Source organism: Rosa rugosa, chromosome 7, assembly GCF_958449725.1.
Source record: "Rosa rugosa chromosome 7, drRosRugo1.1, whole genome shotgun sequence".
In the NCBI taxonomy this organism is placed as follows: domain Eukaryota; kingdom Viridiplantae; phylum Streptophyta; class Magnoliopsida; order Rosales; family Rosaceae; genus Rosa; species Rosa rugosa.
The window spans coordinates 7,911,253-7,926,005 of record NC_084826.1 but is presented as its reverse complement, the minus strand read 5'-3'; the positions used below and the strand labels follow the sequence as shown (position 1 = coordinate 7,926,005).

General features: G+C 41.0%; 3 protein-coding genes across 4 annotated transcripts; all 3 read left to right on the top strand.

Moving 5' to 3' along the window:
• The first annotated feature begins 369 nt into the window (after positions 1 to 369).
• LOC133722649 (protein SCAR2) lies at positions 370 to 7,916 on the top strand. Of its 2 annotated transcripts, none has more exons than XM_062149520.1 (9): positions 370 to 735; positions 1,240 to 1,403; positions 1,629 to 1,752; positions 1,857 to 1,983; positions 2,646 to 2,707; positions 2,821 to 6,952; positions 7,046 to 7,132; positions 7,244 to 7,363; positions 7,442 to 7,916. In XM_062149520.1, the coding sequence occupies exons 1-9, from the start codon at positions 581 to 583 to the stop codon at positions 7,490 to 7,492; spliced, it is 5,022 nt and encodes a 1,673-aa protein (XP_062005504.1). In that variant the 5' UTR covers positions 370 to 580; the 3' UTR covers positions 7,493 to 7,916. The 2 variants fall into 2 exon arrangements, with proteins under 2 accessions (XP_062005504.1, XP_062005503.1); XM_062149519.1 differs by having other exon boundaries at positions 2,643 to 2,707.
• A 635-nt stretch (positions 7,917 to 8,551) lies between these two features.
• LOC133721429 (putative pentatricopeptide repeat-containing protein At3g08820) lies at positions 8,552 to 10,825 on the top strand. The gene has a single exon (XM_062148047.1). It carries the CDS (start codon positions 8,731 to 8,733, stop codon positions 10,795 to 10,797), a length of 2,067 nt encoding a protein of 688 aa, XP_062004031.1. The 5' UTR covers positions 8,552 to 8,730; the 3' UTR covers positions 10,798 to 10,825.
• A 193-nt stretch (positions 10,826 to 11,018) lies between these two features.
• LOC133721430 (uncharacterized) lies at positions 11,019 to 13,394 on the top strand. The gene is made up of 5 exons (XM_062148048.1): positions 11,019 to 11,178; positions 11,280 to 11,581; positions 11,843 to 11,912; positions 12,011 to 12,102; positions 13,198 to 13,394. Exons 2-4 carry the CDS (start codon positions 11,396 to 11,398, stop codon positions 12,058 to 12,060), a joined length of 306 nt encoding a protein of 101 aa, XP_062004032.1. The 5' UTR covers positions 11,019 to 11,178; positions 11,280 to 11,395; the 3' UTR covers positions 12,061 to 12,102; positions 13,198 to 13,394.
• Positions 13,395 to 14,753: the final 1,359 nt, after the last annotated feature.

Below are 14,753 nucleotides of genomic sequence, written 5' to 3'. Positions count from 1 at the left end.
AAAGTTTATAATTATACTTGAATTATCCAGAGTGAGCTTTAAATTTTGAGTTTAAAGTTGAGTTTACTACACAGACAAGTTACCTAATCAAGCAAAAACAAACATAAAATTCCTAGTTCATATTTCTTCAAAACTAATAGAAAGATCATATGTTTGGAAAATCCAGCGTAAAGCCAAAGGTTTCATCATTTATAGCCCCCTTTGGGGCCTTGGAAGGCAGATAATTCGTAACGCCAAACATGGAGAATTATGAGAGCATAAATAAGTAAAAAAAGAACAGGATCCCATACAGCGAGCCCATTATAAGCGGCAAGATGCGCGCCCAGCAGGGCACTCCCTCCCACCGTTGCTTTCATTTCATTCCAAAATTCCTCCGTTAAAAAAACAAATCTTTTTCGTCTTTTTTATCTCGCTCTCTCTCTGTGACTCTCTCTCTCTCTCTGATTCTCTCCTGTCTCTCTCACACCACCACCGCATATTCACTCACTCACTCTCTCTCCTCGGCCGCCTGGAAATGTGAAATCGAATTTCGCAGAGGATTCGATTAGGGCTTTTGAAGGATTGTTAGGGTTTGGGAAGAATGCCGTTGACGCGGTACCAGATACGGAACGAGTACGGCTTGGCCGATCCGGAGCTCTACAAAGCCGCCGATAGAGATGATCCGGAGGCCTTACTCGAAGGCGTCGCCATGGCTGGACTCGTCGGCGTCTTGCGTCAGCTTGGCGACCTTGCCGAGTGAGCCTCTCTTTCACTGTTTATTTCCTTTTGCGGTTGTTGATTTCAATTTCGGGACCTTGACTTGGAAATTACTGTTTTGACCGGAATGCTGAACCTCTAGGGTTTCTAGTTCGGAGTTTGGGGATGATAATTTGACTAATGTGGTGGATTTCTATTTCTGAATGTTGTTCTAAGAGTTGGGGCTTTTTTTTACTAGATTGACGCTGAGTTTTGATTGTAGTAGTATCTAGGTTCTTACCGTTGAGCTTTACCAATGGTGGCATTCATTTTTGACAATTTTTTTGAGTTTTAGTATTTTGGATCATGAATTTTAGTACGATCAGGCTTGAAATGCAATTTGGATTTGAATTTGGTTACTGCAAATCTGTTTGGAGAAGTTGCATAGTTCAGATAAAGTTGACTCACATCTATCGCCTACATTGCATAGCTAGAACTTTATCATGGAGTTGTTTATGGTTTAATTTGAAATGGACTCATGAGAAATGGTGCTCTGATTAATAGGTTTGCTGCTGAAATATTTCATGACTTGCATGAAGAAGTAATGGCAACCGCTACAAGAGGCCACGGTCTAATGGTTCGCGTCCAACAGCTTGAAGCAGATTTTCCTTCAATTGAGAAGGCACTTCTATCTCAAACGAATCATTCGCCGTTTTTTTCAAATACAGGTTAGGGTCCATGCTGTACAATTGTTTCTTCATAACATGTTATGCATCTTTCTAACAGTTAAATGAAAAATGATCTGATAGTTATGTAGTTACTCGTATCATATCATGACCCATGTGTTTTGTATAAAATGCTAGAGCATTGAAAAGAGACATTTCACTTTTCAAATAATTAGTAATAGACATTTAATTACAACATTTTTGTGTAAACACATAATTCTATTGCAGGTGTTGACTGGCATCCTAATCTGCGTTGCGAACAGAATCTGATCACCCGTGGAGACTTACCTCGCTTTGTAATGGATTCTTATGAAGAATGCCGTGCTCCTCCTCGGTTATTCCTTCTGGACAAGTATGATTGCCTAATTTCTGCTCACTTATGCTAATTCGACTTAAAATCTAAAAACAAATTAAGATGTAGAAAGTCCGAAATTATTCTCATCCTATTTTTAACAGGTTTGATGTTGCTGGGGCTGGGGCATGTTTAAAGCGATACACTGATCCGTCATTCTTTAAAGTGGAATCGGCATACTCATTAGCACCAGCAGATATGCAGAGAGAAAGGAAGATCCGTAAAGTAAAGGTATATCTACAGAATAATCATTGTGTCTAAACAACTAATATGTTAATATAGGAGGTTCTTTTGTTTCTTAAGTAATAAATGTTAGATGATATGCATTCATGCTCGTTCATATCCATGTCTATTGAACCAACCATTCACACCTTTTTCATTGAAAAATCCAACCACATAGCTGAATCGTTGAATCCCTCAAGGGGGTATTTGACTTGGGGCGATCCATTAGGACATCCAATATAGGTATTGACCATTAGTGAGTGGGGCTATTGCCAGCCACAACAATGTCCCTCTTTTTTTCTTCAGAACAGCAGGCTTCCTGCGTAGCACCATTAATAAGGCATGAATGACCACCCATGCTGTCATCTGTGGATAGTTAAAAGAAATGGTTTCTCTGGGTGTAAACAAAAAAATGGGTTTGGTGTAAGCAAAGTTAGAAATTTTCAACCGGTCCCTTGATTGATTTCTATTGTATGCTGTTTTTTTTTACTGATATGTGTGCTTAATCCTAATCTTAATTTTGAAGTGTGCCTACATGCATGCCTGTGTGGAAACCAGGGAATGGTACTTTTCAACTTAGAACATGCAAACTAGGTTCGGTTTTTACTGTTAGAAAGCACTGTTAAAAAACTGTTCAAGAAAATATTTATTGTGTCTTTTATGTGTAGCAGAAGAAAGGATCACGCTGGAGGAATGGTGAAACCCCAGACGTTTTACTGCCATCACATGCTAAGTGAGACCTCTTATTCTTGTCACTGTCTTATTAGCATTCATGTGGACGTTAAATGTGCATGTTTTTAAATATAGATGGTTAAATGGCATTTTTTCTTCTTCCAAATAATGCAGACTGCATGAGTTATTTCTGGAGGAGCGCATTCAGAATGGTTACAGTGACCCTGCTCGTCGTGTGAAATTAAAGAAAAGACATTTGAATGGATCTGCAGTTGACTCAAAAACCAAGAAAAGTTACATGGATAAATTTATGGAGACTCATTCACCAGAGCGTAAACTGGTTTGTGCAACTTCTGTTACTTCCCCGCTCTTGAATTTGAGCTCAGATAATAAGAATGAGTCGGGGCTTAGAATACTTGACATTAGTATTGTGAGTCCTGCAGAAAAGTCTCCGGAAAGGAGTAGTGCTAGTTCTTCAACTACTAAACACCAAGAAGTCGTATCAAAACAATCAATGGATGGTTTGAATGGGGGCTCTTTCTATGGAAAAATTGCCAAGGGGTCTGAACCAAATTCTGATGGTGGAAGTGACAACAGCTATTCCAACCTTCAAATGGTAGCAGTTGAGAGGGCATTAGAAGTTGATGGAGAAGACAAAACTGAAGGCAGTGTAGAGGGATACAATTCTGATGATTTGCCCAGTGAGGTAGATAATTACGTGGATGCTCTTGCTACTATGGATTCAGAAGTGGATACGGACAATGATAGCAGAGCTAAGAGCAATCTAGGCTTAATGAAGGTTGACAAATGCAGGACAGACTCTGATGCAAATGAGGAGGAACATGTAGAGCTTCAAGCTCAATCTTTGGATTCTCAATCAAATGAGAACTCTTCTTGGTCAGATGAGTGGAATAATTCATTCATAAGAGATAGAGCCAGTCTGCACTCTGACACTTTAAGCAATATGGTTGAGAATACACCTTCAGAGTGTAATGGAGCAGCTAAAGAATTACCATCCACTGAAGCTTGTGGAGCTGTGGATACATGTATTCAGGAAAGCATAAACCCTGATAGTGGAGATATATCTTGCAATAGGTTGGTTGGGGAAATGAGTCCTACACAACCACATCCAGACCATGGAGCAAAGTCACCTGTGGCTTCATATGTGGGACCTTTAATAGATGAAACATCCTCCTATAAAATTAAATTTGGTTCTGAATCATTTGACATCAGAGAAAATGGGACAAATCTGGATAATTTCATGACAGTTGTTCCTGATGGTTCTTCCCAGGCTAAGGATGAGTTCACAAATACTTCTCCTACGCTTCCTCTAGTTGAAGCAGATGAAGAAGATTTAGGTGCCACTTCTGATGATTTACCGCATTTGAAAAATGTTGAAGAATTGGCTTCTGTAAATCATAGCGGCAATGATTCTGTGAATAAAGTGTTTCAGACACAATGTGCTGATGAAGATGCTGTGGGAAGCTTCGCCAGTAGAAAGATTGATTCACCACTTTCAAGTATTCCATCTACAGAAGAGCAGCTCTTTCCTTCAGCAATGAAAGAAATACAAACATCTTCAGGTTCTACATTACTGCCTCATAATTCAGATGTTGCAAAGCCTGTCAACAGGGTTTCTGTAGTGGATGATCCTGTTAAACCAACTGCATTCAAATCTGGAGTTATACCATGGAGACGTATCTCAAGAGAGTCATATCCTGGAGGGGATGCTCCAAAGACACATGGCCTAATAGAGCAGAAGGATGCTCCACAGACACATGTCCTAAAAGAGCAGAAGGATGCTCCACAGACACATGTCTTAATGGACCAGCAAATCTCCGATTTAGATGAGGATATGTCCCACTATGAAGAGAAATTCAAAACTGAAGAGAGATCTAGGACTGTGGATGATGAGGAGATAGGCTTATTCACCAGCAATGCTGATTCAGAGGGAGGAGATTCTGTTTCTATAGAACTTCCATCAAACTCTCCAACTTATTCAGGCGATGGGGATCATGTACTTTCAGCCAATATAGAACCTGCAACAGTTCATGTAGAAGATGTGGGTGCGTCCTCTGCTGCTGTTGCCAAATCTGATGATGTCAATGATTTTATTGATACATCTCCAGGCACCAGCAATGTTGATGCAGAGGAAGGAGATTCTGTTTCTGTAGAACTTCCATCGAACTCTCCAACATATTCAGGCCTTGGGAATCTTGTAGTTTCAGACAATATAGTACTTGAAACAGTTCATGTAGAAGATCTTGCTGTGTCCTCGGCTGCTGTTGCCAAATCTGATGATGTCTATGATATTGATACATCTCCAGATGCAAATTGTTCTCCACCATTGAATTTTATGAATTTGCATGAATCTCTTCCTGACTTCAGGGATTCCCATATGAAAGAATCTGAAATGGATGATGTAGCTTCTCCAAAATTCGTGTCAGACTCAGAAATGCAAAAGGAAGCAAGTAAAGTTGAAGTTGTTTCGCCAGATTCAGATTCAGACCCAAGTAAATCAGTTGCTTATAATCCTTCCAGTTCAAAGGTATTTGATGACGATCATAACTTGTCCCTGGATGAGCAGAATGAACACGGCGCGACTGTCTATGATGACCCCACAGCCTCAACATCTTTGGAAATGAGCAATCAGGAGTCAGAGTTGCAATCTCTGGATCAGACTTGTGGAGAGTATGCTGTGTCATCATCTACCTCTGCCCTTCCAGAACCTGACCTCCAAGAAACTGAAACGAATTTAGACATTTTGTTGGAGTTGCAAGCTAATCAAGTTCATATGGAAAATTTGGAAAGAGACGGAGCAAGTGGTCAGCTAGAAGCTGCCTTAGAACGGTCGCCGGAGTTTCAGTCTGATCAACTGGGTATGGAAGATTCACAAGAAGATCAAGCTAGTACTAACTCATTAAGTTCTCAATATGCACAGATTGGATTTCCAAATCACCCAGATAAGGAGATATCCAAACTACCATCCATGGAAGATTCACAAGAAGATCAAGCTAGTACTAACTCATTAAGTTCTCAATATGCACAGATTGGGTTTCCAAATCACCCAGATAAGGAGATATCCAAACTACCGTCCATGGATCACATCAATCAAGAGACATGCTTGGATGCTTCCTCTGAATCTTTTCCTGAAGACCTTCCAAGTCAACCTTCAACTTCAGAGTTCTTTACAGAATCAGCAGGCCAGGAAACTGATCTTTTAAAGCCAAAAATGGAACCGTTAGAGTCTATTCTTCCTAACTTTGTCCAGCCACCTGTGGTCAATCTTGAGGACACGCCACCGTTGCCACCTCTACCACCTATGCAATGGAGGTTAGGAAAGATGCAACATGCTTCGCCAGCCTCACATAGAGATTTGGGAGGTGTTAGCAATGATTCATTCTTGCCAATGCAGTCACTGAAAGCTGATGAGAAAGCTCAATTTGATCTACCAGCACCGCAGAGAGAGCTACTGCAGCCTCAACACCCATTTTTATCTCTCACAGCAGAAGATATGAAGTCCCAACTTGTTTTTGGACCTTTGGTGGGCCATGTTGTGCCTCCCGCACCATTTTCGCAAGAACCAACTGATAATGATTCCAATCATCAATACAATTTTCCTGATTTAGGGGGAATGCAATTCTCAAGCCCATTCATACAACTATCAAAGGTCTCTGGTGACAGCTCTGGACACAATGACATTGATTTAGAGGGAGAGAAGGGTCTGTCTAGTTCGAAGCCAATCACAGTTCCAGGCACTGAATGTACAACATCTGGACAAGACCCTGTATTTTCTCATGGGGAAATTGTCCATCCCCAACAGTTGATGCCGGAAACAGGTTTAGAGCTTGAGGTACTTAAACAATCATTCGATAATTCAGAATTGGAACAAGCTAGACCCCTTGCCACATCTGTGACGGCACCAACCATGGAAGATGAGCAGCCTCAGCATAGTTTGCCAACAACAGAGGGAGGAAAGGTTCAGTCTACTTCAAAGCCATTAACAGTACCAGGAGCTGAATGCACAACTTCTAGACATGACCCTATCCAACCTCCGCAACAATTAACGAAGGAATCAGAAAGGGAACAAGAAAAGCTTCTTGCTACATCACTGACAGCGACAACTACAGTAGATGAGAAGCCTCAGCATAGTTTGCCAACATCAGAGGGAGAAACAGCATGGTCATCAAATGCTTCTGATGTAATGCCGGACTCAGAATTTGGAAAGTCTAATGGAACAGTGAATAAGATCCCTCGTCCTAGAAATCCCCTTATTGATGCTGTCGCTGCTCATGGCCAAAGCAAGGTAAATGATAAATTAATTTTTAGCTCTCTGAATGTGCTCTTTTTGAGATTTATGCACTGTGGAATACCTTTATAACAACTTGACATTTTGCAGTTGAAAAAGGCAAGTGAACGAATTCAGCCTCAGATTGAACCAAAGGTAGACGAAAGAGATTTATTTCTGCAACAGATAAGAACCAAGGTTAGACCTCTCTTTTGTGTATTTGTCGCTTCTGCATCATCCACCTTTCATCGTTTTGGGTTCTCCATATTTCAAGTATGAATTAAAGACTGAACCTTTTTGTGGCCTCAGTCCTTCAACCTGAAGCCTGCAACTGTGACAAGATCCACACCACGACCCAACATTCAGGGTCATAATCCCAACTTGAAGGTCATCTCTCTCTTAGAGAAAAAAGCAAGTGCAATCCGCCAGGTCTGTCTCTCTCCCATACACACAGAATTTGTGTTTCCCAGTCGGTTAATATTTATTACGATGAGGTTTTTGATACAGGCATTTGTGGGAAGTGATGAAGATGATGATGAGAGTTGGAGTGATTCTTAGCGGAATTTATTCTACTTCAGCTTTTCACCCTACAGTTATTGCCTCGAACTGGCTGGTAGATGCTATTCTCTTACACCAGACCGGCGTTTTCTGTAGCTTGTATTATACAACCCCCTTTCTCTTGCTGAAAATCTGTTTGTAGTGTCACTCAGCTCTATTCCACAGAAATCTAGTGCAAGGCAAATGCCTATATACAAGAATGAAGCTGTGGCTCAGCGTGCAAGCGCAGCACAGTTCCAATCAACTTCTACGTATAACCATATTATTAAAATCTTGGCAGGTGTAAATTGTTGGAGTGCTATAAATGTAGCATGTAGCGTACTGATAATGAAATTTTGTAATGTCTGTATGTAATGGTTCTCTAGTGCATATATGTTATACTGTGTATTGTGTTTATATAGTCATGTCAAGGTGCGGAAATATTTTTGGGAGCAAGTTTATGAATTCACTCTGTTGGATCTCCCAATTTTATCAATAAAAGTCGCAAATAAAATGTCAATTTGCACTCTCAGTCTCACCTTGCCGGGATCCCCCACTTTGCCAGGTGGTCATTTTGCATCAATTTCTTGGCTAAGAGTGTCAATTCTCACCCTCTTTGTCAATTCCAAAACTCTGTGGCCAAATTAGCCTCGTGTGCTGCACACATGATTTGTACAATTCGTCGTTTCAAGTTAGAGTCTAAAGCTAGACCAAAAAAGTTAGAGTCTAAAGCTTTGTGTGAAATGGTCAAAAGCGCCTTTAATTAATAAATAAAATTAGTTATGAATATAAAGAAATTACAAAAAAATATACAACATGTCTTGGGAAGTTTTGGAAGCATTTGAAAATGGTTTTGGAAGCATTTGAAAATGGTTTTGAGAAGCACTTGTTTCCTAGTTTAAAAACGCTTAAGTAAATTTGAAAAGCGTTTTTAGGCATTCCAGAATCAGTCTCAAACAGAGTCTAACTTGATACCACGTGTGTCCAACATAAAATCATCCACCACAGCATTGCTTGAAGGTCGAAACCACAATTCTTATCATGTGAACGGCACATGAAGCTAACTTGGACGGAAAATGTTGGAATTACGGAGAGGTATAGTTTTTACATTTTCAGCTAAAGTATGGGTGCCAATTGAAATTTTTGCCCAAATAGGGGGGGCTAATGAATAATGAACAATGAAGATAGTATAAACCTATGTCACACTGTAGGGTCTCGACCGTTGCATCCAAATTTGCGCAACATTTGAAAAACAGGTGATGACCGCCTTGGCCAGTAGAGTGTCCCCTGCAATTTCCAAGGCTTTGGAGACCAAGCAGTGCCTCTTTGAAGGCCTCACCTCCTTCAAGCACCTCAAACATGCCCACGCTCGGCTGCTCCGCCTCGGCCTCGGCCAGGACAACTACCTTCTCAACTTGGTCTTGCGCTCCGCCTTCGATTTTGGGCAGACCAACTACGCTCGCATCGTCTTTCACCAAATCACAGAGCCCAACATTTATCTCTGGAACACCATTATCCGGGGATTGGTTTCGAACGAATGTTGGGAAGATGCAGTCAGATTCTACGGTTCAATGCGGAACGAGGGGTTCTTCCCCGACAGCTACACTTTCCCTTTTGTTTTGAAGGCGTGTGCGAGGCGTTTGGACTTGCAATTGGGGTTGAAGATTCACACACTTGTGGTGAAGACGGGTTTCGACTTTGATGTGTATGTGAAAACTAGTTTGCTTTGCCTGTATGCGAAGTGTGGCTATATGGAACATGCCCATAAGGTATTCGATGATTTGCCTGAGAAGAATGTTGTTTCTTGGACAGCGATAGTTTCCGGGTATATTGGAGCGGGGAAGTATAGGGAAGCTATTGATACATTTCTGAGGTTGTTGGAGATGGGTTTGAGGCCTGATAGTCTAAGCCTTGTTCGGGCATTATCGGCGTGTAGTCAGTTAGGGGATTTACGCAGTGGGGAGTGGATAGATAATTACATTACGGAGATTGGGATGGCGAGGAATGTGTTTGTGGCTACCTCTTTGGTTGATTTGTATGCCAAGTGCAGTAACATGGAGAAAGCGCGTCTTGTGTTTGATGGAATAGCTGAGAAGGATATAGTTGCTTGGAGTAGCATGATTCAGGGATATGCATCGAATGGGCTTCCTAAAGAAGCCGTGGACCTCTTCTTTCAAATGCAGAAAGAGAACTTGAAACCAGATTGTTATGCCATGGTAGGGGTGCTTTCTGCTTGTTCTAGATTAGGAGCTCTAGAGCTAGGGGAGTGGGCTAGCAATTTGGTGGACAGGAATGAAATTTTGAATAACCCTGTTCTTGGTACAGCTCTGATTGACATGTATGCGAAATGTGGGAGCATGGTCCAAGCTTGGGAAGTCTTTAAAGGGATGAAGAAGAAAGACCATGTGGTTTGGAATGCAGCGATGTCTGGATTAGCTATGAACGGACATGTCAAAGCTGTGTTCGGACTATTTGGACAAGTGGAGAAATATGGATTTAGAGCTAATGGGAACACTTTCATGGGCTTGCTTTGTGGATGTTCTCATGCTGGTCTGGTTGATGAGGGTCGTAGATATTTCAATAACATGACTAGGGTCTATTCCTTGACACCTACGATTGAGCATTATGGATGTATGGTAGACCTCCTTGGCCGTGCGGGTTTGTTGGATGAAGCTTATCAGTTGATTGAAAGTATGCCAATGAAGGCGAACTCTGTTGTTTGGGGAGCGTTGTTGGGTGGATGTAGGCTGCATCGGGATACTCAATTGGCTGAACTCGCACTGAAACAACTCATTGAGCTCGAACCATGGAACTCAGCACATTACGTTCTCCTCTCAAATGTTTACTCTGCAAGTCAGAAATGGGATGAGGCAGCCAACATTAGATCAAGAATGAATGAGCAAGGGCTGCAGAAAATCCCAGGTTGCAGCTGGATCGAAGTAAACGGGGTTGTTCACGAATTCCTCGTGGGAGACAAGTCCCACGAGCTGTCCGACAAGATATACGCAAAACTCGACGAGCTGGCCAAGGATCTAAAAGCAGCAGGTTATGTCCCAACCACGGATTTCGTGTTGTTCGACATAGAAGAGGAAGAGAAGCAGCATTTCCTCGGTTGTCACAGCGAGAAGCTCGCCATTGCATTTGCTCTCATCACCACGGCCCCCCAAGACACCATTCGAGTTTCAAAGAACCTCCGCGTATGCGGCGATTGCCACCAGGCCATAAAGCTCATCTCCAAGATCACAGGGAGAGAGATCATTGTTCGCGACAATAACCGATTCCATCGGTTCCTTGATGGTTCATGTTCATGTAAAGATTATTGGTAAAATCTAAAATACCACCCGCAGTAAAAAAAAAAAAAAAAAAAAAAAACCGCTGGCGGTAATAAATTACTAATCTAGTAATATTTATCCAGTGACGCGAATATTTGCCATATATGATACAGACTGGAAAGTCTACGCGAAGAAGACTTAGAAGAGGCAAAGACAAAAGCGACGTCGTAGGCAGTGATATAACTGCGACGTCACATTCTTCTCTTTCCTTTAGTACCTTAACGCTCAAGCTCAACCCTTTTGCTCTTTACTTTCTTCCTCTCAAAGCTTGCTAGCAATTTCCGCTCTTCTTCTTCTTCAAATATTTTTTTTATTTTTTTTTTCTCAGCCGCCAAAAAATCTCTCTACAGTGGGAACCCTAAATCGCATCCCAAGGTAAGCAAAATTCAAAACCCCAAAAACCCTAACTTTTTTTCCAATCTGTATTCAAAGGTCGTTGCTTTATTAAATTCTGACCTGGAAAGTGGCTTTCCCAGGCTGTACCAGCTAATCCAAAACGACGTCGTCGCAGAGCGTCGGAGCTCCGAGGGAAGCAGAGCTCACTGCAGGAATTATAGGGCACAAATCGAAGCGGTTGAAGTTGGAGGGAGAGATGGAGACTTCGAGCAGCTCACAGAGGGAGAAGAGCCGCGCGCCGCTGAAGGAGGTTGTGTCGGAATGCGTGAAGCGGTGGTTCAAGGATACTCTGAAAGAGGCCAAAGCCGGCGATATTAATATGCAGGTGTTGGTGGGGCAGATGTACTATAGCGGCTATGGTGTTCCCAGAGATGCCCATTTGGTATGGTTTTCGGGGTTTCGGTTTTTCGGTTTAAGAGTTGAATTGATCTTTGTTTTGATGTTGTAATAGTTGTTAGCTATGTGTTTTGATCTTGTTTAGCTTAAGTTGCAAGGTTTTGTTTGGTTAGTGTTGATTATACAATTTGTGTCTGCTGATTAAGCACTATAGTCAATGCAAATTCAAGATTTGAAATTTGGGTTCTGTTGTGATCATAGGTCTAGTTGTGTTTGTACTATTAATTTTTGGGTTTTGGGATTGTAGGGAAGAGTGTGGATCACGAGAGCATCCAGGACGCGGTCTTCGGCTTGGAAAGTTTGTGAAAAGCCACCAGGTTGACTTCTCTATTCGCAATTGCTGTTTTTGTCATTGTGTTGATTATTGTGGCCATTGTTAATGTGCCTCTGATTTGATCGTCTGGATCTGTGGTAGGTTATAATGCAAGTGATTCAGATTCGGATGAATTGAAGAGTGAGTCGTAGCTGGACCAACACAGACTTCATGTCCAATTATAGTTTGAGCAGGTATTTCACAACGTTCTAGGCCTTCTTGTACTTGTTTTGCTTCATCCTGCAGTGTTTTTCATTGAATATACTACCCATGTTAAAAGTGAAAACACCGAGTATCATTCGGTACAGCAAAGATTTCAAAAACTCTATAAGCCTCTGATCTCTGAAGACCCCTGGCTTTGTTACTTAACTGGCTTTATCAGTTTCTTTGTTTTCTTTGGTAGGAAGACTCCCACATAAATATCTCAAGAAAAATTAGACAGTAGAATCATCATATGTGTTCATAGTTGGTCTCAACAGAGAATATCTTTTGGTTTTGATTTGTAGTAATTGTACAACTTTATGTAGGGATATTAAAATGGTGGGATGTAGAGAGATAATATGAAACAATGGATAGATGGAATGGATAGATGGAAAAGGAATAAGGGAGGATTGATAGGGTGTGTGTTGTTTTGTTTTTGGAGAATGAGGCTGTGTTTTGTTTTAGGAAAGTGTTAGAGGGGGAGGAAAAGTGGACGGGTAGGAGATGCATCTCAACCTATGTTTATAAGGATTTAATTTGAAATAGGTAGCTATATTTCCCTTCTTTCCTGCTTTTGTTCCATAATACCAACAAAGGGTGGAGAAATCATAAGTTTTCTTCATCCTTCATGATTTGCTTTATATTCTTCCAGTGTTTCATCCTTCCCATACCTATCTTTTGGTTGCAAGCTTGTGCTAATTATGTTTTGTTATGGGTACTGCCGTTCTCATTAGATATCATAGCATTCTTGTAAGATTTGGACTCTATCTATGCTTCTGCCATTTTTCTAACAAGTGAAGATATTGAATCCAAGTCTTACGAAAATGAAAATTGCAATGTTAAGTCCAAGATTTGGAATCCATCTTTGCTTAGAAAAACTTGGATTCACCACTGCAATTTCATTTTTTGTTTGACCAAGCATGGAAGCCTTTTTATGGCACATAATGCTAGGCAGTCAGTATGTGACTCTGATTCATGAAAACATATATGATTTGCTTAGCTAAATTTAAGGACGACAAAAGTGATGCTTACTATCTTAAATTGACCTGTTCAGATGAATGAATCTAATTTCTTGCTTCTTGTTGCAGGATTTGCTCGGAAAAGTTCCCGTTCTTCACCTGCATTATGCATTATGGATGCGCGCCCTTCTGTTTATCTCTTGTTTTCCGAATTTACAAATGGAATTATCACATTTAGTCTCATATAAAAACATTATTGTTGATTGCACTTTCATCTGCTGTAGTACTTTTTGAGTTATTATGAAGAAATGCAACTTCCGTCCAAATCATAATGGAATTCCTGGTGCCATCTAAGAATTGTTGCTGGACAAAAGGGTATAGAATAATTTTAGAAAGGTCTGAAGTTAGGGATGAACATTTCATCAAAATTCTGTAAAATTAATAATTTGTGAAAGGATGATAACATAATCATGGAACTTGGTACAGCTAATGGCATTTCAAGCATGAAAGCTTGTGGAGCTTGACATGACAATTACATATGAAACATGATCAGAACTCCGCTATCTTTTCTTTTTGAGCTGTAGTGCCAAATCGTACTGAATTCAAGCCCCTCAGAACATGTCAGGTCGATCAGCTTTGTCTCCATTGGCATTTTGATGGTCACATTTACAGGTGATTTTACCAGGTCTTTTACAATAGCAGTTGCGGTTTAGAAACATTATTGCACTTTTATTTGAACAAAATAATAGAAAAACCCCTTGAAACGGGAGAAAAGATGATCACAAAGCTCAACATGGAGAAAAAAAAATTATTTAGTTTTTGGTAAATGAAAGCTTTCAATTAAATCATCACCACAGATGAACTCAGGATACAGCACAGCTGATCACTTCAGCAAGTAGAAAAAGAGAGATAGGAGCAGAAACTCAAATCTCCAGCTACATGCGAGACAGAGAGGTAAAAGGAAACTATGCAAAACATGGTTATTGACATTTAGTTTTTATACACCGAGGCTGAATGACAGAAACAAAGGCAAATACAAAATTAAAAGCGTCTCCAAGAGAACTTCCAGGTTGGAAGTGTCCCCTGAACACAGGTCCAGAGCTCCACTAGCTGCACTGGGGTTACTCTGATGCGACAATCTGGTTGGATAGCTTTAGAGTCTTCAACTTTCTAGATGAGGCGACATGTTTATATCATATGCATATTGAACACAAACACTGGAATAACACGCCAACTGGCCACCGGAAGAGGCTTGGGTCCTAACTCTACAAGGTAGATCCAAAAGCCAACACATATACTAGCCTCACATTCCCAACCTTGATAGGCCACATCTAGGCTTTCACGTGATTCTCGGTTCTCTCACAGGAACCACATAGAAACATTTAGCGCTAGAAGGAGGGTGCTCAATGGCAAACACACTCATAGCTCTCCAGAAAAATTTCTCTGAACCAATGTACCTAACTTTCATTACTTGTTATCCTAGCTTAGTGGTCCTTAATCAAGGCAGTCCATGGACACTTGTTTTAAGAAACAGAACATTTGTTCCATTTAGGTATTCCAGGAGATGGAATCATGGTGGTGGAAGGGTTGCACAGCAAAGCAACTGTGGGAATGTGGGCACAGTGGTGGCAGTAGATATTATGCTAACGTGGTAAGAACTACAGCAAAGATGCTAAGTAATAGAC